The 26,316-nt window shown below is 45.5% G+C and overlaps 1 protein-coding gene across 9 annotated transcripts in view; it reads right to left on the minus strand.

The window, feature by feature from the left end:
• Positions 1-26,316, minus strand: part of DAB2IP (DAB2 interacting protein) — a 306,469-nt gene that overhangs the window by 159,605 nt on the left and 120,548 nt on the right. For all 9 annotated transcript variants that reach the window (XM_083721659.1, XM_083721658.1, XM_083721663.1 and 6 more), the window contains exon 3: positions 14,978-15,096. In XM_083721659.1, the coding sequence (XP_083577785.1) occupies positions 14,978-15,096 (119 nt within the window). The remainder of the gene's footprint in view (positions 1-14,977; positions 15,097-26,316) is intronic.

Here is a 26,316-nt window from a genome sequence, read left to right on the forward strand (position 1 = left end):
TCCTGAAGGGGAGTGATAAAGCGGGATATCAAATCCAAACTCCTCCTCCTCTTCTACTACTACTACTAAATCTTTTTTATGATACTTATGGATACTGTCTGCTGATGGGGAAGTTGGAGTAAAAGCAACTGAAACCCATTCTTTATTGCTTTTTATTGGAGTTACTGACTTATCAGATTTACAATTGTGGACTTGACTTTGAACTACAGCCCTTGGTGAATTTGAACCAAGCAGAGAAAACCTGGAACAAACTTATTGTGCACTCTGTTGGGGGAATGTATGGAATTATATATCTGGGTTGCAGTGACTTATAGAAGTCTGAACTTGTTTTTCTAAAGACAAACTGGAGCTCTAAAGTGGAACTGAAAAAAGCAAGAGGCTGGAATTTTGGAAGGATTGGATCTGTTAGAAACCCCTTCAAAGGAGGAAATCATAAGGATTTTTAACTGCTTGCAATCTCTCACATCATTCTGAGACATTTTAAGAAAATAGGTCTAATAAGAAGCAAGTACTCTCCCCTGGATAATTAAGCTGAATTCTTTTTGGACATACTGCTCTTCGTTTTCTTTTTAAAGTAAATATCTGTAAAAACTAGAATTAATTTGAAACGTGGACTTTATGTTAAATTGTCTAAATGTACTAGGTAAATGTACCCGGACACGGGTGGCGCTGTGGGTTAAACCACAGAGCCTAGGACTTGCCAATCAGAAGGTCGGCGGTTCAAATCCCCGCGATGGGGTGAGCTCCATTTGCTTGGTCCCTGCTCCTGCCAACCTAGCAGTTCGAAAGCATGTCAAAAGTGCAAGTAGATAAATAGGTACCGCTCCGGCGGGAAGGTAAACGCCGTTTCCGTGCGCTGCTCTGGTTTGCCAGAAGCGGCTTAGTCATGTTGGCCACATGACCCAGAAGCTGTACGCCGGCTCCCTCGGCCAATAAAGCGAGATGAGAGCGCAACCCCAGAATCGGTCACGACTGGACCTAATGGTCAGGGGTCCTTTACTAGGTAATACAGCTGGAGGGGAAAGGGTTAGGAGGGTGGGAAAGTTTAGGAAAAGTTGTTTACTGAGAAAGCGCTGTTTGATTGATGACTTTAAGTTCGGACAGAAGGGTCTCCGAACAGGACATAAGCCCCATTTTGAATGGGTGGAGCTTTCTTCAGAATTGAAAAGACAGCTGATAAAAGAGATGAAGGAAAATTTAGAAAATCTAACAGACGAATTACTAGTTCGAATGGATAAAAATACTAAAATGATGACAGAACTGATTCTTAAGATAGCACCATCGACAAAGGAAACAGAAGCAGAATAGGTGGCCATGCAAGGATCTGATATGAAGAAAGAGCAGGAGATGTCTAGCGTACAGGTGGATGGTTTGGGGGACAGGCAGGAATCAGTTGGGGGTGCCTTGGGAGTTAGAACAAGGCTAAAACTACAGCCTCTGAGACTGAGAAAAGCCTGGGAGGAAGGGGAGCAGGATTTCAAATCTGACTCAACAGATAGTCGCCTTCCGGTGAAATTTAAGTATGCTAAAGTTAGGGAAAAGAAATGTTATTGTTCGATTGCAGGGTATTGCAAATAGGTTGAAACATCAGTAGGACTTGAGTAAACTCCTTGCAATCAGTAGAAATTTGGATAAATTAAGAGAAATAATAATTGGCTAAGCATGAGTATGGAAATGCAGAATAATTTTGTCTATATAAAGAACCAAGAAGAGGGAATGGAGGGAAGTCATGAGGTCAAAAGAACCTCAAAGATAAGGTTTTGAAAAAGGTATTTGTGAATTTGGGGGTTGGGGTAGAAAAAAAAAGTACTGTTGTCATTAAATGTGGAATTCAATTGTGAAAATAAAAAAAAATTATTTACAAAAAAGAGAAGAAAACAAGAAGAAGGGAGAGTAGGAAATTTAGGAATCAGCTGAAAAGAACTGGGGCTCAGCTAATAAGGCTTTTGTGTGGGATAGTAACATGATGTTGTGGGTTTGGGAGGTGAGTCTGGATGATGCCATGTCTCCCTTCCAATTCATAGGATCCTGTACCTGGGGAGCGTTAGATTCAAAGAGAGGATCCTACTGCTGAACTAGCCAGGCAAGTTTCTTTGTAAGACATGGCCTTGGCTGGCCACTGCAGTGTCCTCATCCGCATCCCAAAAGGATGGGCTCCATTGCAAGAGCTACAGTGAAGGGATGAGGCCCTCCAGGCTGATGGGTGGGCATTTTCTCTCCCTCCTCACCTGGCTGCTAGGTAGGAGAACAAGAGCCAGGGTGGTGTGTGGGAGCTGAGCTGAAAAAAGCAGGCTGGAAGCTGGAGACCCAGAGACACACTTGCTCTGTGCTGGATCCAAAACTGTGACTGATGGAGAAGCAAGACCCGATGGGGTGTTGATGCTGTGAGCCCCTCCATCTCATGCTCAGGTTGTATAGATGTGTAAATAAAACCACATATCCTAAAGACACCACAATCTCTGATGACCTTCGTCGCAAGGAAACTGAACCTGGGGTAGTAGACATGCCAGATTCCAAAAGAATTCTCACTGAGTCCCTAATTCTCACATTCCACTGTGAGCTGATCCAGTGTTGAGAAACTGTACCTTGTCCACTATGGCGTGAATCAGCTAGAGATGCTCTGGCGCTGAGCTACAGCCTCCCCATCTGCATATTCAGGTCAGTGCTGGAAACCGCAGCCAGGGAGGGCTGAAGATGCAAGCCTGTGTGTGAATCGACTGGCGCTCTGTGAGCTCCTGCCTCGCAGTATCTCTTTCAGTCGCTAGAAGAAGATGAGAAGCGCTGAGAGAGAAAGGGAACAGATTTCTCTAAGGCATCCAGCAGCTCCCCAGCCCAGCGTTCTCTGCTGCCGTTCCAGGCATTTGAAATGGCTCTTTGATAGGAGAGGGGACAGGTCAGAGGCCTGAGGAATAAAAACCTGCTAGGAAAAGCATTCATTGCTATTAATTAATTCACCGCTGTATTCTTTCCAAGATCCATTTAACAACTGGCTGCATGCTCAGAGGACATTTGTCGCGCCTAGAATGATATCTGCGGGTAGAACTTGAGAAGGGGAGGAAGGGGGGGCGGCGGTGAGAACTGCACAGCTTCATAATAATTAAGGACTTCTTCCTTCCAAATTAAATCTCGGCAGCCCAGCAGCCCAGCAGCCTTGGCGAAAGAGGTCGATACAGTAAATTAAATTATCCGGGTATTATTTCTTTCTTTTAAAAGAGATTAGTTGCATTTGGACAAATGTGGAGGAGATGGTGGCCCCAGGGATAATGGGGGGAACAAACAAAGTTGCAGGGGCCAGGGGAAAGAAAGAAAGAAAGAAAGAAAGAAAGAAAGAAAGAAAGAAAGAAAGAGGATGGATGGCGAGTTTGGAAGCAAATCCCATTTTTCTGAAAGGAAGTTCAAGCATAAATTGCAAGCAAAGGGATGGCAAGATGTTCTCGTTACCAGCCGCTAAGGGAGGTCAGAGTTCTTGCTAAGGTGTGCCCAGTGGCAGCACACCAGTGGGTACCCTTGCCATGAGATGCATGGCTGTGAAAACACTGGGAGGTTGTGGTTGTGGCTGAGGAACTGTGGCTCTCCAGATGTTGGTGGACTCCCACCAATCACACTGCCAGCATGACCAATGGTCACTCTGCTCTAAGAGGATGTCTAGCTGATCCTGAACCCAAAGAAGCAGAAAGCTGTTACAGTGGTACCTCAGGTTAAGAACTTAATTTGTTCTGGAAGTCCGTTCTTAACCTGAAACTGTTCTTAACCTGAAGCACCACGTTAGCTAACGGGGCCTCCTGCTGCTGCTGTGCCGCTGCTGCTCGATTTCTGTTCTCATCCTGAAGCAAAGTTCTTAATCCGAGGTACTATTTCTGGGTTAGCGCAGTCTGTAACCTGAAGCATCTGTAACCTGAAGTGTATGTAACCCGAGGTACCTCTGTATTCGTATGCCTAAATTGCAACGGAACCAGGGCCCTCTGCTGAAAGCCACATGCCCTGAACATTGCTTGCTTCTTTATTACCTCTGCTCACTCAGCTCACCAACACTCCCCCCACCCTCACCATGCCTCCCATATTAGCCCCCTGGAGCTTTCCCTTGCCACCCCATAGAACTACAAGCTCACTTCTCACCTTCCCAAGTCAATTTCTTTCTGTAGATGCAGGATTGTGATGTGGTACTACAGGTCCCCTAGTGGTGGCTGTGTGACAACATCCTCACATTTTTCTACACGTGGGAAGTTGTACAGAGCACCATCCATGTGCGCAGTGGCACTTTAAAGAGCAGAGGCCCCTTGCCCCACAGAGCTTACAATCCAAAATTTGGTCCAGAGTGGCAAAAGAGAATGGAGGGTGAGGAGGGAGGGAGGTAAAGAAAGAAAGGAAATGTTTTCATTTCTGTGAGAGGTGTTGAAGCTTGGTTTTGGCAAAGGATGTCTGGAGTTAAGGGTTGTTACAAAGGTTTTCTGAGAGAGAGGGGAGTCATCTGACTTCTGCACCACAGGGGGTTGGACTAGATGACCCTTGGGTCCCTTCAAACACTGCACTTCTATGATTCTGTGTGAGCAGAGGTAATAGGCCTGGGGGGTGGGGAGAAGAGGACCAAGTCCTCTGAGGAAGCTGGAGAATCCCAGAGGGCAGAGGGTGGTGGAGATGGAGATGGAGGAGCAAATGTCTTGAGGATGGATACATCAATGCATAATGTATTTTATGCTGCTTTTATAATTAAGCATTTTAAAGTGTTTGAAATTTGTTGTTATCCACCCTGAGCCTGGTTTTTGAACCAGGAAGGGTGGGGTATATAAAAATTATTATTATTATTATTAGCTTGTGTTTGAACATTTCTGAGAAGACAATTCTTTTTCTGATGAATTTTGGAGGTTTTTCTGCCCGGCCCAGAGGGAGTGTAACCCCAACAGGACAGGACAGGCAGGTGACACTGGAACCACTTAGAGTTCAAGCACAGTTTATTAGCCCATATCCACTGCCCAACTGCTTCTAGACAACGTTCCAGACCAGACGTAGCCTCTGCTGACTCAGATGCTATGGAGAAGCAGAGAATGGGTATCACCAATGTATTGATGAGACTTTGCCCCCAACTTCCCAGTGACTGCTCCTAAAGGCTACCCATAGATGCTATAAGCACACCGATGACAGGATTGTGCCCTGGAGCTGAGGCACAATTAATAGAATTGTAAAGTTGGAAGGGACCCTCCTACAATGCAGGAATCACAGTTCAAGAACCCATGGCAGATGGCCACCCAACCTCTGCTTGGAAACCCCCAAGGAAGGAGAGCCCACCATTTCCCAAAGAAGAAGAAAAAGAAGAAGAAGAGTTTGGACTTGATATCCCGCTTTATCACTCCCCTTAAGTAGTCTCAAAGTGGCTCACATTCTCCTTTCCCTTCCTCCCCCACAACAAACACTCTGTGAGATGAGTGGGGCTGAGAGACTTCAGAGAAGTGTGACTGGCCCAAGGTCACCCAGCAGCTATATGTGGAGGAGCAGGGAATCGAACCCGGTTCACCAGATTACGAGTCCACCGCTCTTAACCACTACACCACACTGGCTCTCAATATGACTTTCAAAGGAGTCCAGTTCTCCCAGTGCTATTCTCTGGATGCTGCCTTGCCAGTAACTCTCAGCCAGTCACTCACCTGTCTGCCCAGACTACCTCACAGGAGAAACGTACAGTGGTACATCTGGCTATGAACTTAATTTGTTCTGGAGGTCCACTTTTAACCTGAAACTGTTCTTAAGCTGAGGTACCACTTTAGCTAATGGGACCTCCTGCTGCCACTGTGCAATGTCTGTTCTCATCCTGAGGTAAAGTTCTTAACCTGAAGTACTACTTCCAAGTTAGTGGAGTCTGTAACCCAAGGTGTTTGTAACCCGAGGTACCACTGTATCTTGTTGACTAACCTACCTCACAGAGTTGCTGTGAGGGGAAAAAATGGGGCTTAGAAAATATTTTGAGTACCCTGTAGGAGAGGTGGAATATAAATGCAATAATAATAATAATAATAATAATAATAATAATAATAATAATAATAATTACATCTGAAGTGAGAGATACAGGGTTTTTGGATGCAGCTTTTACATCTCAGTTGCATTGCTGATCTCTAGTGTGAGTTGCTCTCCTGCTTTTATTGCTTAATTGATTACCATTGATCATCCACTGTTCTTGCTTTTATTGACCAGGCTTACTGAATTGATGAAATGGGCTCCAAAAGCTTTGGCTAAAGACTAGCCGCACAGGGGTCAGCAAACTTTTTCACCAGGGGGCCGATCCACTGTCCCTCAGACCTTGTGGAGGGCAGGACTACATTTTGAAAAATATATATGAACGAATTCCTATGCCCCACAAATAACCCAGAGATGCATTTTAAATAAAAGGACACATTCTACTCATGTAAAAACATGCTGATTCCTGGACTGTCCACGGATTGAGAAGGCGATTTATCCAGATCGGGCCCCCGGACCTTAGGTTGCCTACCCATGGACTAGCGTAAGCAAATATACAGTGGTACCTCAGGTTACATACACTTCAGGGTACATACAGTTCAGGTTACAGACTCTGCTAACCCAGAAATAGTACCTCGGGTTAAAAACTTTGCTTCAGGATGAGAACAGAAATCGCGCAGCAGCGGCACAGCAGCAGCAGGAGGCCCCATTAGCTAAAGTGATGCTTCAGGTTAAGAACAGTTTCAGGTTAAGAACAGACCTCCAAAACAAATTAAGTACTTAACCTGAGATACCACTGTATATCTGAAACAGGATCTGGATCTGGAAGGTTAGCGGAAGACCAGAGGCTGGTTGCCTTCAATTACAGTTGCCACTGTAATTGAACAGGACCAATTATAAGGATGTTACCACTTCACTACTTAATGCTCTACTCATTGTTTATGGCTGACACTTAGTTTTATCACACTAGGACCCAACAAGGCATGGCACTATGCACATAATCTGCGCCTTTCTTTTCTTTCTCTCTGTGTACTTTTCATTTATTTATCTAAAAGAGTCTACCTCTGATAACCAGCTACTAGGGACCTTACACAGTTTGGTATGTGAGTTTCCACGGACAACTTTGCTGGCAACTGAATGCTGATGGACCTTTGGCCCAAACCAACGAAACAGCTCTTACGTTCTTCTGCTCATGTGCAGAGACAGGACTCAAACTTAGGATGCCAAGCTACACATGCTCTCCCCTGAGATGCATGCAAAACTCTCCATGCTGACTGTTTACTTAAGGACATAGAAAGCTGCATTTTTTTAAAAAAAGGGTAAAGGATCCCTGGACGGTTAAGTCCAGTCCATCCATGGTCCACAGAGCTTAGTATTCTCTACAGAGCCAGTGGTGGTGTACTGGTTAGAGCATCAAGCTAGGACCTGGGAGGTAAAGGTAAAAGTAAAGGGACCCCTGACCATTAGGTCCAGTTGCAGACGACTCTGGGGTTGCAGCGCTCATCTCGCTTTACTGGCCAAGGGAGCCAGCATACAGCTTCCGGGTCATGTGGCCAGCATGACTAAGCCGCTTCTGGCAAAACAGAGCAGCGCACGGAAATGCCGTTTACCTTCCTGCCGGAGCGGTACCTATTTATCTACTTGTACTTTGACGTGCTTTCGAACTGCTAAGTTGGCAGGAGCAGGGACTGAGCAATGGGAGTTCACCCCGTCGCGGGCATTCGAACCGTCGACCTTCTGATCGGCAAGTCCTAGGCTTTGTGATTTAACCCACACGCCACCTCAGCCACATAAAGTTTGCTTGGCGATCTTGAGGGCCAGTCACTGCTTCTCAGTCTATCCTACCTCAAAGGGTTGTTAAGGGGGTTAAATGAGGAAGGGGTATACCACCTTGTGCCCCTTGGAGGAAAAGTTGGGATATAAATGCATTAAATGAATTGAAGAAAATGTTCCATTTCACATTTGTTAAAAAACCCGAGGCATTTTTGCTGGGGATTGTAGGGAAAGATCTGCCAAAAAAGCTGAAAAACATCTTCATGTATGCGACAACGGCTGCAAGAGTTCTGGTTGCGCAAGGATGGAAGACTGAAGAAACCCCAACTAAAGAATCATGGCAAGAAAAATTGATGGACTATGCAGAACTGGCAAAACTGACATATAAGCTACAGAACAAGGATAACTGTGACTTTAAAGATGAATGGGAACCCTTCACAAAGTATCTGAAGACGCAACAAAGTGAACTGGACTCCTTGGCAGGTCTTGAATAAACATTCACAAACTTTTTATTGGTAATAATCACCTAAATAGTCTGAGCATCAATACAACTTTGTAACATGCAGAAAACAGCATTCTTAGAGAAACCAAAGACTGGAAGTGAGGAAAGTCGTGGGTGGGGTTTGTGTGGGAGGGTGGGGAGAGGGAGGAAAAATGGGGGGAAAACAAGGATGATATGTTTTTGGATAATATGTCTTGTTTTAATTTTGAATAAAAAAAACTTTTTTTAAAAAAAGTTGGGATATAAATGCAATACAACAAGATAAGAGTTAACAACCATAATTGAGTAGTAGATAAAGATATAATGCAGCAGAAAAGGCTTGAGTAAAAACACTGCAAGGGTGGGGAATCAACTTATGAAACCGTGTAATCATTTGACCGTGAAACTGTTTGAAAAAATAAATTAAAAAATTATACAACAGAAAATAATAATAAGATGGTGAGTTATCAAGTTTTGATCTGCATTCAAAAAAGAGATTAATCTCGTCAGAAAAGATGCTGCAGCTGCTACAAAAAGGTCAGTTTAGCACAATCCGTTGGCTTGGCTAATTAAGCCCTTCCCCCTTGCTCCTTCGCTATGGTAGTTGAGTCAGTTCCAAGCTTGGCCTTGAGATCCAATGTCTCTCCTCCACATGCATTTCACGGAAGAAATGTTCTCCCAATTAAGCCTGCACACTGCTGCCAAGGGGGCTTGATTTGCAGCCTGGTATTGAAGTGGCCGAGAGCAGAGATGAACCATCTAGCGCGGCCTGATAAGAGCTCCACGCCAGCACTGGCCATCAATCAGTGTGCCAGGAAGCTTGTTAACAAACAGCCGCTCTCGTAACACCACCCTCTGCTCGCTCTTAACGAGCCATTTGACCGGGCAAAGGATTGACGGGGAGTGGCGGACGAGGAGGCGGCTCTCAGTTCCAGAAATCTGGCTTGCACAGCAAAAAAAACCAGCCGGCGCAACCCCCTTCTCCTGGTGCAAACAGAGAGCTCATAAGAAGAGCTCTGTTGGATCAGGTCAAAGGGGGTCCATCTAGCCTAGCATCCTGTTCTCACAGTGGTCACCCAGATGCCAGTGGGAAGTCGGCAAGCAGGGCCTGAGCACAAGAGCAAGCCTCTCCCTTCCTGTGACTTTTAGCAACTGGGAAGCATTGCAGCCTCCCTCTGTAGAGGCAGAGCCAAGTTATGGTGACTGACAGCCATCAATAGCCCTCTCCTCCTCCATTAACTTGTCCAATCCTCTTTCAAAGCCATCCAGGTTGGTGGCCATCACTGCCTCCTGGTGGAGGAAGTTAACTCTGAGCTACATGAAGAAAACCCACAAAGAACACCCAGCTCCACCACCTGCTCAAAGTTGGGACCAGCCTCGCGCCCACCCTCTTCCCCCATCAACGCCAATGCAATTCTGGGCTGCATCAATAGGAGTATAGCATCTAGATCAAGGGAAGTAATAGTGCCACTCTATTCTGCTCTGGTCAGACCTCACCTGGAGTACTGTGTCCAGTTCTGGGCACCACAGTTCAAGAAGGACACTGACAGACTGGAACGTGTCCAGAGGAGGGCAACCAAAATGGTCAAAGGCCTGGAAACAATGCCTTATGAGGAACGGCTAAGGGAGCTGGGCATGTTTAGCCTGGAGAAGAGGAGGTTAAGGGGTGATATGATAGCCATGTTCAAATATATAAAAGGATGTCACATAGAGGAGGGAGAAAGGTTGTTTTCTGCTGCTCCAGAGAAGTGGACACGGAGCAATGGATCCAAACTACAAGAAAGAAGATTCCACCTAAACCTTAGGAAGAACTTCCTGACAGTAAGAGCTGTTTGACAGTGGAATTTGCTGCCAAGGAGTGTGGTGGAGTCTCCTTCTTTGGAGGTCTTTAAGCAGAGGCTTGACAACCATATGTCAGGAGTGCTCTGATGGTGTTTCCTGCTTGGCAGGGGGTTGGACTCGATGGCCCTTGTGGTCTCTTCCAACTCTATGATTCTATGATTCTAACCCTCTTCCCCCATCAAGCTGTAATGTCCTCCAGAACAGACTCTGATGAGAGGGAGTTGTAACCCACCAACATCTGAAGGGCACCATGTTAGTGAGGTTTGGTCTACAGCAGATGTAGGGAACCTTTAACACCCCCTCCAGATGTTGCTGAACTACCGCTCCCATCATCCCTGTCCATTGGCTGTGCTTGCTGGAACTGATGGGAGTTGCAGTCAACCAACATTGGAATGGCCACCTGGTCTAGACCATACCCTTCATGGGAGAAAAGAGGAATGTTCTTGAAAACTCCCACAAACTACAGATTAAGCAGATGCATCCCCACCAGTTATTAGACAGCACGATATGGCATATGCAATGTATATGCCAGGCAATCCGTATCTGGTGTAGCTCCAGGAAAAATGAACTGATTCCTATTTTACAGATTAGGAAACTGAGGCAGAGGTCACAAGTTGGCTGCCAATCCAGTTCTTCTTGGCCCACCTCCCACACACTATTCCCTTGGCTCAATATTATATCTACCCCTCTGACTGGTCCCTGAGTCTGTTAGGCTCTATGGCTGTCTACCTCCCACTGAGTTGTAAGGCCAAATTGGGAAGGGGGGCGGAACCTAATCATACATCAATAGGTTTGAAAAATACTTCAGCAACTGCAGGGTATAAAAGAGTGAGACCCTGTCAGCATATAAGTCGTGTGCTCAGAGACCCGCACTGCTTGCTGATTTGCTACAGGAACAAGTTCACAGGGTTACTCTGACTATAAAAAGTCCTTTGCAGCTTGGGACCAATAGATCTGTGAGATTGCTTCACCCACATGCCCACAGGACCATTTCAGTCTGCAGAAGTAGCACTGTTATGGCCCCCATCATGCTTGCTCCACATTTGTGAGAAATTGTTCTCTACACCTGCGCAGTGGGTCTCTCTGCCTGTTGACACCAGGCAGGTTCCTTCTCTGTGCTCTTCATAGTGCCTGCTAAAAACACGTGTGCATGTGCCAGCCTACCCAGATATATAGAATGCTGACAGCTGTTTTTAGTTTATTGTCAGTTTTAATTGTTTTTCTGATTGTTTTAAACTGGCTTCATTGATAGAATTTTTATCGCTTTATTCTTTTTTGCAAAATGCTTTGAGGTTCTTGTTTCACAGTCAAGTAGTATACAAATTTCACAACATGAAATCATAAATAAATAAGCACAATGGCAAGCTATGCCTGGCATGGTGCTTTAGCATTTGTGTGCACCCACTGACATGAATGCACACTATTGGAGCAATATGCAACCACTTCAGGTGTTGAATTCCTGGAGAAGGAAACTCAGGATGGAGGTGAACTCTGCAGGACAACAACTCACACTTACACAGGAGCCTGCCAGGTGAGATCATTTCTCCCTCCAGCCTGGTATTGTCGATTCCAGCCTTCCCTACACTGTTGCCCTTCAGGCTGGGCTACCATCACTGGTGCAGGCTAGACCACTAGGGCAAATGGGGCCCTGCCTCACTCTGCAATCAGCCAGCTCCCACCTGTTTGCCTTCTTGCTTATAACCAGCTCAGGGAGTGGCCCTGGCTGCCAGCTACCTCCTCCTTGGCCTCACTGTGGCCCTTGCATAACTCAGAAGGGAGGATGATGATCAGACCAGCGACTCATACAGAGACATATTAGAAGGGCTCATCTGTGGGCAGGTGTTTATGAGGCATCTCTGCTCTCTGCTGGACTGAATGAGTCAGTGACACCTCCCACAGAGACTTGCCCTGAGCTGAACCTTCTGCAGAGAGGGACCAAATGGCCTGTCTTTATTCTTTTCTCCCGATACCATAGTTGCTAGGGGAAGGAAAACCACATAGGGTCTTTTTGATCAAACCATATGCACTGTGCAGCTGTTTCCTTTTCAGCCCCTTAAAACCATTCCTCTTCATTATACAGGATTTTGATTCCCCCGCCCCCCTTTTCTTTGACCAGATGCAGAATTCACCCTATGTGATATTCTTAGCTTCTTTTGAAATGAGCAAGCAAATCAACCAAGATTCTAGTCCTTAAGACTGAAAAGGCAAATTTCCAAGTATTACATGAGGGCAATGCTTGGTGACATGTCCAAAGTTGTGAAGCTGAGCAGCATGTTCAGGGGCTAAGAGACAGAGGTCCAGTGCCACACCCACTTCTCCACCCCTCCCCATTTATAATTTTGTGTAAATTATGCATCAATGAGAAATGGAATGCACACAATGTCCTTTTTGGGTTCTCAAAGTTGAAAAGCAGGTGATACATTTCCCCAAATATCTAAGCAAACCAACCAACCACCCAGTGTGCTTAATATGCATATAAGGCATACAGGTTGCAAAACCCAGGTTTTCTCTGTGCATAGACATCACAAAACACCTTTTGTTTGTTGCATTGTTCTCCAGCTTGCTCCTCAAGATGCACCCACAACACTATTAGTCTACACTGTGCTTCTGAATGCTCAGCAGACAAGAGCAAAAATTAGCCCACCCGAGATTCTGAAGGAGCTTACTCAATAATCAACAAGATGGTGGCTGCAGCCAGATTTCCCAAAGGTGAGCTGGGAAAGTGTGTGTGTGTGTTTGTTTGGGAGGTGGTGAGAATCAAGACACAGTCAATGCAAAAGGTGGATGTGTGTGCACTCAGGTGGGCTGCCTGTTCCCATGAAAAGACCATTTCTATTGCAGACAGCTCTTCATGTTGCAAAAGATTTAAGCCAACCGTGGATAAGGGAAGCTGGGCGTGGTCAAAGCAGGCAGGCAGAAAAAAGGAGGGGGGAGAAATCTGTGAAATCTATGAAGGAATATACACGACTGCCTTTGTGGGAACAACACGGCTGGTGACAGAGAAAGCTCACCCGTGGTCAATGGGGTCTGCAGTCAGTGGGACAGGACTGAAGGCAGGTGTTTATGAGAAGTGATTGATTGTTTAAAAGGAAGAGAAGTGTCAGGGGAGAACGCTACTGAAAACTGGGCTGGAAGTCCTGCTCCTGTCTCCAGATGCATGGGGGGGTGGCCCTCCACACTCCAATTTTCAAATTATTATTTAGAAATGAGCAGAAACAAATGAAATTGACTTAAAATACCAGATGTGCTTTGACACTGGCCGGTTGCTCCCCCCAAAGGAGCAAAGTGGTTCTTTCCTGCCTCCCTCCAGTTCGCATGGAGATCAAAGTTGTGCATTTCTGCATCGGCACCTAATAGTTACTATTTCAACAGCACCTTCCTCTCCAGCATCATCCATCATCCTAACGATCTGCCTGGCATGCTGCTGCTGATATCCCAAATAACACAGGCAAATATGACACGCACACCCAACTGCTGCATTGGATCTTTCCTCCCTGTGCCAGATGCCAGCTCAGAAACCTTGCCTGCACACTGACCATAACAACCCACCAGATATTCAGCTTACAAGAGGTCATGTTCTCTTAGGCACAAACCAAGGTGCCCTTTCAGAGGTTCCTACACTTATGCCACACCTCAGATGCCCCTAAAACAGACACAGGTTGTGCAGCTGCTGTTTTTAAAAGCAGCAGCACTTTGCAGGGCACCCAGATGAAATTTTGGAACAATGCTCAGAGTCAGACCATGTTTGCTTGAAAGCACCCTGGATAATTAAGCATCCCTGATGGGAAAACCCACAGATTAGCACCGGATTCTGTGGACAAGGTAGGACTAGGATATTGTGCTCCTCTTCACAGAAATATTTTCACCAAATCTTAGCAAGCAAGTCTTCTCCCCTCCCCTTTAAAATAAAAATGGAGAATAGGGTCACTCTGAACAACTCTCTTGGACCTCAAACCACCACCCCCCAAGTTGAAAAACAGAGTCACTCAAGGTATTGGGGCGGTTGTGGCAATATGCCCACAATCTGAAAACAATCCGATAAGCTCCCAAACAAGGTGATACGAGACCTGTCACAACTTGCTCAATATTTCATCACGTGCCTCATCTGGTGCACGCAAAACGCATCCCTTTGGATCTAACCACAACACACCCTTCTAGATACAGTGGTACCTCGGTTTAAGAACAGTCCTGTTTACGAACTATTCGGTTTACGAACTCCGCAAAACCGGAAGTAGTGTTCCAGTTAGCGAACTTTCCCTCGGTCTAAGAATGGAATCCAAACGGTGGAAGGGCACCAGCAGCGAGAGGCCTCATTAGGGAAAGCGCGCCTTGGTTTAAGAACGGATTTGGTTCAAGAACGGACTTCTGGAACGGATTAAGTTCATAAACTGAGGTATCACTGTACAAAAATCCACATTGCCCTTCTGTTCTGGTACATCCAGGGAGGGGGGAGTCTCAATGACCCTTGGCACCACGTACCAAGACCCCAACCCACCACACAGTAGTTGTCTGTGGGAGATGTGCGCCTCATTGCTAATCAAACACATCCATCAGTAGGAAAGGGCGATTTTTAATGCACCGTAAATCTCCCGCACTCTTGCATTTCCAGTGCCAGTTCAACAAGCTGGTCGGAAACCGAGTGTTTCATTTTGCCTCTCCCCGACCTCGCCATAGGCAGGTTCCCCATTACACTGGACGTATTTCTGCAACACGCGTATACGCAAAAGCATAAAACAAAATTTTCGCGAAGGAAGCGGGAGGTAAGAACGAATCTAAACCATCATTTGGTGTAATTAAATGAGCCGCCACCAGCTAATCAGCCCGGCCCTTTGCTCTGGCTTGGCCTGAGGTGAGCGCACGACCCAGGCAGCAGCGAAAGGAAATCAGTGCCCTCGTTTGGGCGTCCACAGATGCACGCGCCGCCGGGCCCCTCACCTTTCATTGTCCACGTTCTTGAAGCCAGGTAGAATGTGCCGGAAGCTGCTGTTCCTGTCGAGCTTGGGTTGGCTCTTTGTCCTTTTGATGGAGCCTTTAAGGCGCCGGCTCAGGAACCCCTGCGGGGAGACAGAGGGAGGAGGAAATTACCGGGACGGTCAGGGGACAGATGCGCATCCGTTCGGGCGAGTTCTGAGCCCTGGCTCTCCCGCGGCAGCAGTGGGCACCGTGAGGGCGGGGGGTAGGGGGGGGGAGGAATGCTGGCTTCTGCCGAGATGCCGCGGCACAAATATTCCATCCAGCCCCTGCTCAGAGAAGCCGGCGCTGCTACGTTGGCGCGAGACTCCCCTAAGCCTCGGTTGCCTTAGCAACCACCCGCTCTCACACACCCCTTTTTCAAAAAATGCCACCGAGATACAAGACAAGCATATTGCAACTCCTGGCACATCGAAGAAACGCTCTCGTGTGGGAGGTAGTGGGGGGGGGGCAGAAGGGAGTTTGATCTGTCACTATGACCGAGAGACCCCGTGCCCACCGCGGGGGGGAGGCAAAGGTGAGAGACCTTGTGGCAATGAAAAGGTGGGCAAGTTGACCAACGTTCAGCTGGGAATGTGAGTTGGGTTCAAACACACACACAAAAGCATATGAGATCACCTTTGAAATGAAAACCTTGCGGGAAAGGTAGCTGCAGAATTGAATGCGGCTTTAGAGATGATAGATAGATATAAATATGAGATTAACCCTTCGAATGCAAACCTTGGGAAGAGGTACCTACAAAACTGAATGGGGCTCCTGACTTAAGCCAACTCCATGGGGTCCCACCCACTGATAGTCCAAAGAGAGATGGAAAAGCAAAAAGCCATTTTCAGAGAGGCACATGTTCCATTGCTGTTTCCACTAACAGGCTGAGCTGTGTGGTTCTAGAGTGCCACCTAGGGAGGCAATACCAGCCCACCTGAACCCTGAGTGTTCCATCAGCTGACACCCCCCCCAAAGGGCCAATCACAGCCCACCAGACCCCATTAAAGACCCAAGTTCAGGGCTTTCCTCTCAGTATGAGCAACTCATCTCTAGTGTGGGGACATCCATTAAGCTCCTGCTCCCTTAGGTCTAGCACACCTGATTTCAACTATGTATTTCCCTCTGGCCCCTTGCATCCTTGTTTGGTGGTCTGAGATTTGGGCCTCCTTGGGACCACATACCTTAAAAGGTAAAGATACCCCTGACCTTTAGGTCCAGTCGAGGATGTCTCTGGGATTGCGGCGCTCATCTCGCTTTACTGGCTGAGGGAGCCGGCGTACAGCTTCCGGGTCATGTGACCAGCATGACTAAGCAGTTTCTGGCGAACCAGAGCAGCGCACGGAAACGCTGTTTACCTTCCCGCCGGAGTGGTACCTATTAATCTACTTGCACTTTGACGTGCTTTCGAACTGTTAGGTTGGCAGGAGCAAGGAGCGAGCAACGGGTGTTCACCCTGTAGCGGGAATTCGAACCACCAACCTTCTAATGAGCAAGTCCTAGACTCTGGTTTAACCCACAACGCCACATACCTTACTATATAATAAAATTGTAAAGTCTTTTAATCACCATGTTAGTTTATTTATTTGCCTAAAAGCATTCCTAAACCACTTAATATTTTAAATCTCCAAGCAGCATGCAGGATACGAACATAAAAACTGTCACTAGGAATGGAGTCCGTCTATCCATAGGCAATCAGAGTGCAAGGCACCTTCAACATAAAACCAGGGAGACTTATTGCCTCTGTGCCCAGCTTGTGGGCTTCCCAGAAACACCTGAGTAGCCAGGTATGAGACCAGGATGCTAGAGAAGAAAACCTTTGGATCTCCTCAATGCTCCAAGCTCTTGTCGCACAGTTCTTTTCATGCAAAGTTCATATCTTGATGCAAAGTCCATATCTGGAGTTGAGGCAACTTTAAGGGCATAAGCCTGAACTTGAGAGAACAGGATGGGTCTTGAAGAGGCAACTGGAAGAATATCAGATTCTATCTCATTATCCAGGTTTAGCCAAAGAAGAGAACTGCAATTAACAGACTGTAGCCAGAGTATGTCAGGGTAATCCCTGATCTCCATAAAAGAGACTTCACCAAGATAGTAACTTCAACATGTTTTGTGCAGTAGCAAATTTAAAAGCGCAGAGTGCTTCATGACAATCACAACCACCTCCACTTCTCAGATTATACAACCTCATTAGTTTATATAATAATTTTATAATTATGCAATAATTAGGAATGCATTGTGATGATCAATGCATACCTCCATGCATAGCCTTTTAGCTGGATCCAGTATTTTCTCTGCACATCAATGGGCAAATGATTTGGAGAGCCCAATGACTTCTTCTGGAGTGACTTTGTTCCATTTTATGTAACCTCAGAACTTGCACCCTGTTCTCTTGCCTTGTGTTTTCCGTGTTCCAAGATGCTTAGCTTTGGAGCACACAGGATGCCTTCTCCTCAGTGTTCTTCCCATGCATTTTCTCTGGGGAGACCCTGGGAGCCCATCCTCAGTGGCCGACTCACCTGTTTTCACTCTGATTGACTCCAGTTGACACACAGAATGAGAAGACTTCAGCAGCTTGAAAGCTCCTTTTCCCTGCTGATTGGGTGGCCTGAGGATGGTGGTGGCAGGGACCCCTCCAAAGGCTCTGCCATAGAAATAGCAGCAAGTCTTTGACCTCCTACAGCCCCTGATTGCTACACCTCTGGACTATAATTCCCATCAGTCACAGGGGCTGATGGGAGGTATAATCACAAACATCTGGCCTGCATCACACTTTGCCTACATGGCACACTGCGTAATCCTCAATGTGCACCATGCTTGGGCCTCCCATACATCTTTGGGGTCACTGTCACAGTGTGCTCATCCACGGCTGGACACCCCTGGCAACAACACATTGATAACAGTGGTGTGCCTTCCATGAAAACCGCAGTGGCCTTAAAATATGCAGATTGCTATCTTCATAGCTATATCTATGCCCCCATGGTCAGATGCAGCCATGTTCCTGAATGCCAGTTGCTGGAAGCAGCCCCAGGAGCATTCCGTGCTCTTGTACTCAAGTCCTGCTTACAGGTTTCCCACTAAGCCATCTGGCTGGCAACTGTGAGAACAGGGTGCTGGACTAGGTGGGATTCCTTTGGCCCAACCCAGCAGACTCTTCTCGTGTTCTTTTCCCAGGCACTCAGTTCCTGGTGCTGGCCTGCTCTCTGTGCAATGGCAGATATTGTGGGCAGATTATTGGAAAGTGGCACATGAGAAACTCAAGGTCTTCAGCGACACTTTTTCCTTTTTGAAAGACAGGAGAACATACCAGCTGACTCTATTCCTTTATCTGTCTGCCTTCTCCATTCAGGTAATTGTACCTTCCTTATCACCATGGCTACAGAGAACCTGAGGAAATCATATAACGGCATTGTTCAGTGTGAGGGGAAGTGTCTGTGTTTGCGTGTGTGTGCTTGCGTGCTGTCCAGGGAGAAATCCACACAGGCATCTTTGATCCTCACCAGACCACCTTTATCCAACCAACCAGAAATTTCTGGCAGCCCCCTCCCCATTCCTTTAATGCAAGTCAGGCTGGAATTCAACAGGCAAAGCCCTTTCTTTTCTGACTCTCACCCGCCCCTCCTGGTTCCACATCACAATAAAAATAGATAGCATCATGAAAAAAAGTGGGGAAGCTGTGACCTTCCAGATGTTGTGGGATACAAATCCCATGAGCCCCAGCCAGCAATGCCAATGACCAGGGATGATGAGAGTTGTAGTCTGGCAACATTTGGCAGGGCACAGGTTTCCCATCCCTCTGTGGGTTAAATGGTCTGGCAACTGGATCCAGCAGGAATCTTCATGTGGCTCCCCTCTAGTCATGGTACAGGGCATACAGTGGTACCTCAGGTTAAGAACTTAATTCGTTCTGGAGGTCTGTTCTTAACCTGAAACTGTTCTTAACCTGAAGCACCACTTTAGCTAGTGGGGCCTCCTGCTGCCGTTGCACAGTTTCTCTTCTCATCCTGAAGCAAAGTTCTTAACCCAAGGTCTTATTTCTGGGTTAGCGGAGTCTGTAACCTGAAGAATATGTAACCTGAAGTGTATGTAACCTGAGGTACCACTGTATTGGCATATTGTTGTGCACACCCCAATCTCCAAGTGGTCAATGGAGACTGTACTGTTTTCGAAAGACATGGCTTTATTTACACATCTATACAACCTAAGCATAGGATGGAGGGACTCATAGCATTTATTCCCTGACAGATCTTGCTTGCTTTAACGGTTCCTGGGAGGCCCCAAGTTTTGGGTCCAGCACAAAACAGACAGGTCTTGGTGTATCCAGCTTCCAGCAGCAGCCCAACTATCTCACACCGCTCTCTTAGGCACAGCTCACTTGGTCTATTGCTCCATGGTATTCAGAAGCATTGCTGCCTCTGATCATTGAGGCAGAGTATAGCCACCATGACGAAGAAGAAGAAGAAGAAGAAGAAGAAGAAGAAGAAGAAGAAGAAGAAGAAGAAGAAATTTTATTTATACCCCGCCCTCCTCAGCCAAGACTGGCCTCAGGGCGGCTAACACCAGGTAAAAACAATTGATTAAAATACAACTTAAAAACAGGATTAATATACAACATTAAAATGCAGCCTCATTTCAGTAGAAACTCAAATCAACGACTTTTTGGGGATGAAAACATCAAATCTTCACCAAGGCCAACTATCCAGACTGGTCCTACGTGGGCCAGAAAAAAGCCAGGGAAGTCCCCAAATAGGGGTCCCATCACAGAAGGAGAAAGGAAAAAGGAAAGAGTGGGAGGGGATCAAGTTGATCCCAAGCCAAAGGCCAGGCGGAACACTGATGGCCTTATCCTCCTCTGTGAATCTGTCCAATCCCCTTTTAAAGCCATCCAAGCTTTGGCCATTGCTGCTTCCTGTGGGACAGAGTTCCATTGTTAATGCTGGGACCCCCTGCAGCCTATGCTCAGGTTGTATGGATGCGAAAATAAAACCATGCAGCAGGCAAAACACCACAGTCTCCGCCGATGCTTATTCCAAGGTAACAAAAGCTTGGGTAAGCATCTGGAACCACTAAATTCTCTCACCAGTCAAAGACTGGGTGTGTGCAACAATATTTTAAGCATGCATAAAGTACGTGGTTGGGATTCTTCCCTCTCCCTGCAAACCAACAAACAAACCCACAAAAACAAAAACAAACAAACCTGTCGCAAGATTTCTGACAATTCATGCACTTCTAGGGCATTACAAAGTTTGGAGCCTTTTCCAAATCAATCTAATAATGTTCATGTTTAAGCATCTTCAGCTTGCCTTGTATAAAATGTGGGAGATTTATTTTCCGATGGAGAGCACTAGATCCCAATCAGAAACACGCTTTTGAAACCCCAGACACAGGCACGAGAGTGGGAAGACGAGTGTCTTTGAGATTAAAGGAGATAATAATCGCCAACTGACAGAAATTTATTCACCCTCCTATAAATCTAAACTTCGACATCACTTTCTTCAAGCATAATCATCCTGGCTTGAGTACTTGCTATCAGCAGCAAATCATAACACGTGCCCTGTTTTTTCCCTTCCTCTCGCCTGCCTTTTATAGGGCAGAGGCAGCTTTGAGAGGGGATGAAAGGAAATAATTTGCAGCAGACCTTGACGATGCCCCCTGTGATTCAAGGGGACCCCTTTGATCCCCAAGCAGGGCAAGAAAGTAAAAGCCCCCTCTTGCTGCTGCTCCGGGTGTTCAGAGGTAGACTGCCCCTGAAAAAGGAGGCTCCATGCATAAGGGCATCTGAAGAGCCTTGTTGTTGGAGCAGATCATCTTGACCAGGGCCAAGTTCAAGGTGCTACAATTTTTATTTTTCCAATTCATCAATACCTCTATTTTTGCAATAATAAGAGCACAAAGAGTCCATTCATAATAAGAGCACAAAAGAGCACAATAATAAGAGCACAAAGAGTCCATTCATATTGTCCCTTTGTTAGATTCCATGTGCTGAGTATATAATTCAAAAGGATATTTTCCTCTGCGAATTTAAGATTATTCCATACAGTCATGTTGATTGTCTCTATTACTTTCTGCCAAAAATTAATCAATATAGGACATTGTACAAACATATGTTTTAGAGAAGCATTATCTCTGTTCCATCTCCAGTAGTTAGATGTCTTAGCTAGTCCTTTCATAAACAAGTGTAATGGGTCCAATTAGTTCTAAATATTATTTTTCATTGAATGAGTCCTATTCTGAGGTCCAGAGACACCCTTATTATAGAACTCACCCAATCTTCAACAATTTAACAATATTTGGAATTCATTTTTAGAAATACCGTATTAGGTTAATGTCTGGTTAACTGCAATAACAATTTTTGTTGTTGTAATGCATACAATTTTTTGTTGCGGTTCTGTTTTGTTTTCCAAATGGGTACTATTTCTTTTATTCTTCTTTTTTGTGTCATCTTAATCTGTGTGCTTGTAATCATGTACAGTCGTACCTCGGCTTACAGACGCTCCAGGTTGCATTTTTTGGGTTGCGGACTGCCGAAATCTGAAAGTATCGGAACGGATGACTTCCGGTTTGCGGCAGTCGCGCATGCACAGAAGCGCTAAATCACACTTTGCGCATGCGCAGAAGTGCCGAATCACAAGGGCGCCCCTGAGAGGCTGGCGCCCTGGTTCAATGAACCACTAAGACCAGTGGGAAAGACGGCTCTGGCTACCATCTCTTTTTAGCTGGTGGTGCTGGGAGGATGTAATCTGCCACCTTCTGCAGGCAAAGCGTATGTTCCATCCCTGTGCCATAACCCCTTCTTGCTAATCCTGCTGAATCCAAACGAATTAATATTAGTAGCCAATCCCAATATGATAAGATGCCAAAGTGGACTCTGTTCCCGCACCTGTTGCCTCTTTTTCTGAATTTTAGGGAAGTGTGCTTAGAGTTGGACGTGCAATACTGTACATCCTTACTGTGTCCCCTTCTGCTGATGGGGAGAAGGGTAAGTGATAAACACCAGACTCCAGCATAAGTGCAACCATTATAACCAGAAAAGTCAAAGTGCCTATAATGACATTAGCTAGCATTCACTTCTCCCCGTTTTCTTCTCTCGTGCTAGACATTATACCATGAGCTTCTTGGGACAGGAGCTTCTCCCTTCTGATACATGCTAGATAGCACTAAGAGCAAGGAAGGCTCTGAATAAATCATAGAATTGCAGAGCAGGAATGGATGCCTGAGGTCATCTAGTCCAACCCCCTGCAATGCAAGAATCGCAACTAAATAATCCTTGGCCAATGGCTATCCAACCTCTGCTTTAAAACCTCAAGTAGAGGAGAGTCTGCCAGCTGTTGAGGCAATCTGTTCCACTTAATAATAATAATAATAATAATTTATTTGTACCACACCCATCTGGCTGGGCTTCCCCAGCCACTCTGGGTGGCTTCCAACAAAGATTAAAAATGCATTAAAATGTCACACATTAAAAGCTTCCCTAAACAGGGCTGCCTTCAGATGTCTTCTAAAAGTCTGGTAGTTATTGTTCTCTTTGACATCTGGTGGGAGGGCGTTCCACAGGGCGGGTGCCACTACTGAGAAGGCCCTCTGCCTAGTTCCCTGTAACTTGGCTTCTTGCAGTGAGGGAACTACCAGAAGGCCTTCAGAGCTGGACCTCAGTGTCCAGACGGAACAATGGGGATGGAGACGCGCCTTCAGGTATACTGGACCGAGGCCGTTTAGGGCTTTAAAGGTCAGCACCAACACTTTGAATTGTGCTCGGAAACGTACTGGGAGCCAACATAGGTCTTTCAAGACCTGTGTTATGTGGTCTTGGCAGCTGTATAGCTCTTACCCTCAGAAAGATATTCCTAATGTTTAGTTGGAGTCTTTCTTCTTGTCATTTGAATCCATTGGTTCAGGTTCTACCCTCCAGAGCAGCAGAAAACAAACTTGCTCCATCTTCCATGTGATACCCCTTCAGAAATTTGAAGATGGCTATCTTATCACCTCTCAGTCTCCTCTTTTCTAAGCTAAACATATCCAACTCTCTCAACTGTTACTCCTAAGGCGTAGTTTCCAGACCTCAGATCATCTTGGTCGCCCTCCTCTGCACAGCTTCCAGCTTGTCAATATCCTCCTTAAACTGTGGCACCCAGAACTGGGCATGAGACTCCAGGTGGGGTACGACCAAGGCAGGATAGAGCGGTACTATGACTTCCCTTGAGCTGGACATTCTACTTCTGTTGATGCAGCCTAGAATTAGCTTTTATTTTTCCTGTAGCATCACACTGTTGAGCTTGTGGTCAGAGCTTGAGGTCAGAGCTTGTGGTCTACTTAAGACCCCTAGATCCTTTTCACATGCATTGCTGGCAAGCTAGCTGTCCCCTATCTTATATTTGTGTATCTGTTTATTCCTAAATAACAGTAAACTTCACTGCATTTCATGCTTTTCCAAAGCTTGAAAGGATAGGAAGTTTATTGAAAAAATTCGCTATATATATGGTTTCATATATGTATTTAAAAATCATGCTTATCTATCATAATTTCTGGGATAGTTTGACATTAAGCAAAACCCCAGTCTCTCCAAGCAATGCAAAATGCCTTTGCTGCATCTATATCCAACCATTCTGATTACTGTTAATAATGGGGCACTATGGGTTTTTCTTTTTTTAATACGATAAGGAAGCATAGAGAGACCCCTGCCCTTTCTACAATTGCATAAGTATTGAACAATCTCCTCTCGAAGAAGCTGGAGAAGATGGCAACAAGATCCGCATATTGTTTTCAATAATTTAATTGCGAAGCCCCCAAGACAGTACGTATGTTCAAAACACATCCTGAATATGTGGAGATCTGCTTGGCAATCCATCAATCTTCTGCTCACCCCGATGGCTTCCCTCCCTCCTTCCCTCCCTCCACATCTTTCCCTTAGCATCTAAACATTTGTATTTTTGTATCTGTGAGTGAACAGCATAGATTTTGCGGCAATTAGGATTAGTAATGATTTTGTACCTACTTGTTTAGCACTGGAATTAATGCACTATTTTAATTTGTCCCTCCAACTCTTAAGAAACAAGAAATGATTCTAAAAACACCACTCTGGCCATTGGAAGCTATAGTGGTAAAGAAAAAGAATATGATAGAAGGGTGGACAACTTGTAGAAATTTATTAAAACAAGCGGGAGGAGAGTATAAATTAAAAGAATTTAATGAATTATCAGGAAAAGTAACATACAATATCATCATTTGAACAAAATATTTAAGAAAGATAAGATATGAGGGTTTGGGGAACAAATATCACAATTGGAAAGAGACCTGTTGGAATGTAATATAAAAGTGTATAAAATATAACTGGAATGGGAGACAAAGGATGAGCAAGCAAAATACTCAATGATACACACTGGGCAATAGATATCGGTCATAATATGGATATGGAAGCATGGGGACAATTGTGGAATATGGATATAAAATTTACAGCATGTTATGGTCTAAGAGGGGACGCGGGTGGCGCTGTGGGTTAAAGCCTCTGGGCCTAGGGCTTGCCGATCGAAAGGTCGGCGGTTCAAATCCCCGCGGCGGGGTGCGCTCCCGTCGCTCGGTCCCAGCACCTGCCAACCTAGCAGTTCGAAAGCACCTCCGGGTGCAAGTAGATAAATAGGGACCGCTTACCAGCGGGAAGGTAAACGGCGTTCCGTGTGCTGCGCTGGCTCGCCAGATGCAGCTTGTCACGCTGGCCACGTGACCCGGAAGTGTCTCCGGACAGCGCTGGCTCCCGGCCTATAGAGTGAGATGAGCGCACAACCCTAGAGTCTGGCAAGACTGGCCCGTACGGGCAGGGGTACCTTTACCTTTACCTTTTATGGTCTAAGAGAAAATTATATGAAAATGATATATCGATGGTACCTAACAATGAGTAAATTGGCCAAAATGTATAAATCCAAATCAAATAAGTGTTGGAAATGTAAAGAGAAAGAGGCTTCTTTTTATCATATGTGATGGTCTTGTATAGGGTTACCTGATGTCCCCGGTTCCCGGGGACAGTCCCCAAATTTTCAAATCTGTCCCTGGACAAATTCCGTCCCTGGAATGTCCCCAGATCTGCAAATGTGTCCCCGGGAAACACGGCAGTGGCAGCCTCAGCAGACCGGTGCCAGCCTGGTAGAGTAGTTGGCTCTGGCTGGCTTCAGGAGCTGCTCGCTGCCATGGCGCCCGCCATTTTTCCTGTGCCATGGCAGCGAACAGCTCCTGAATCCAGCCACAGCCAACTGCACTACAAGGCTGGCCCTTCTGGGCAACGGCTGCCTGCCCGTGACTCTTGAACCTCCCCCAATCTGCCAAAACAAAGGGGGAAGGGGGCAGGAGATCGAGAAAGGCTCGGGAGTCATGGGTGGGTGGTGCACAGTTGCCCAGTTTTTTTTAAAAAAAACTCATTTATGTTTCATAGGGTGCAAAAGAAGGACTTTGCACCTTTATACAATATGCATGTGTGCTTGGGCCCAGGGTATTTTGCCTCACCATCCCCACTACTGACTCCCTGTTGCTACTCAGCTAAAAAAAAAAAGGGGGGGTCGCCGGATTCATTGAAAAAAATCTGGTAACCATAGTCTTGTAGTAAGGTTAAAACTTACTTGGAAATGATATACATAGTGAATTGAAATGATGTTTAAAATAACGTTTGTAGAACCCCCCCCCCCGAAGTTTTCCTTTTGGGAATTATAGGGACAGAACTACTCAAACTGTATAGAAATTTATTCATATATGTGACTACAGTGGCAAGAATGTTACTTGCCCCAAAATGGAAAGAAGCAGAAGTCTCAGTAAAGGAAGAATGGATACAAAAACTTATGGAATATGCAGAAATGAAAAAACTTATCAAAAAAATAAGAAATCAAGATAACAAACTTTTAAATAAAAGAATGGAAATGGTTTATTGACTATCTACAAATAAACTGTAAACAGATAAGAACATGGGCAGGATTATTGTAATAACCTGCAGTTTTGTAAGCATATATATTTAAAGTAAATGAATAAATGATTAAGTTAATTTTGATATGCAGAAAATATTAAAAATAAATTTAAGGAACCGCAGAAAGAGAGGAAAATAAGTCAAGTTTTGAAATGTTAAAATGATTATAAAATTATTGAAATGTATAAAATTGAAAATCATAAATGAAATGTTTTTTTAAAAAATTATTCATAACCAGGGTGTCAATCTCATTCGCTTTCCATAACTATTTCCACTTCTTTAACTAATATGAACACTTAGCACTGATATAGCACTTCCCAAATTCATGCAGTATTCTAATAATTCTTACACCAAACTTTCAAGGTAGGTCAATATTATC

This window comes from Podarcis gaigeae, assembly GCF_964106915.1.
Source record: "Podarcis gaigeae genome assembly, chromosome: Z".
Classification (NCBI taxonomy): domain Eukaryota; kingdom Metazoa; phylum Chordata; class Lepidosauria; order Squamata; family Lacertidae; genus Podarcis; species Podarcis gaigeae.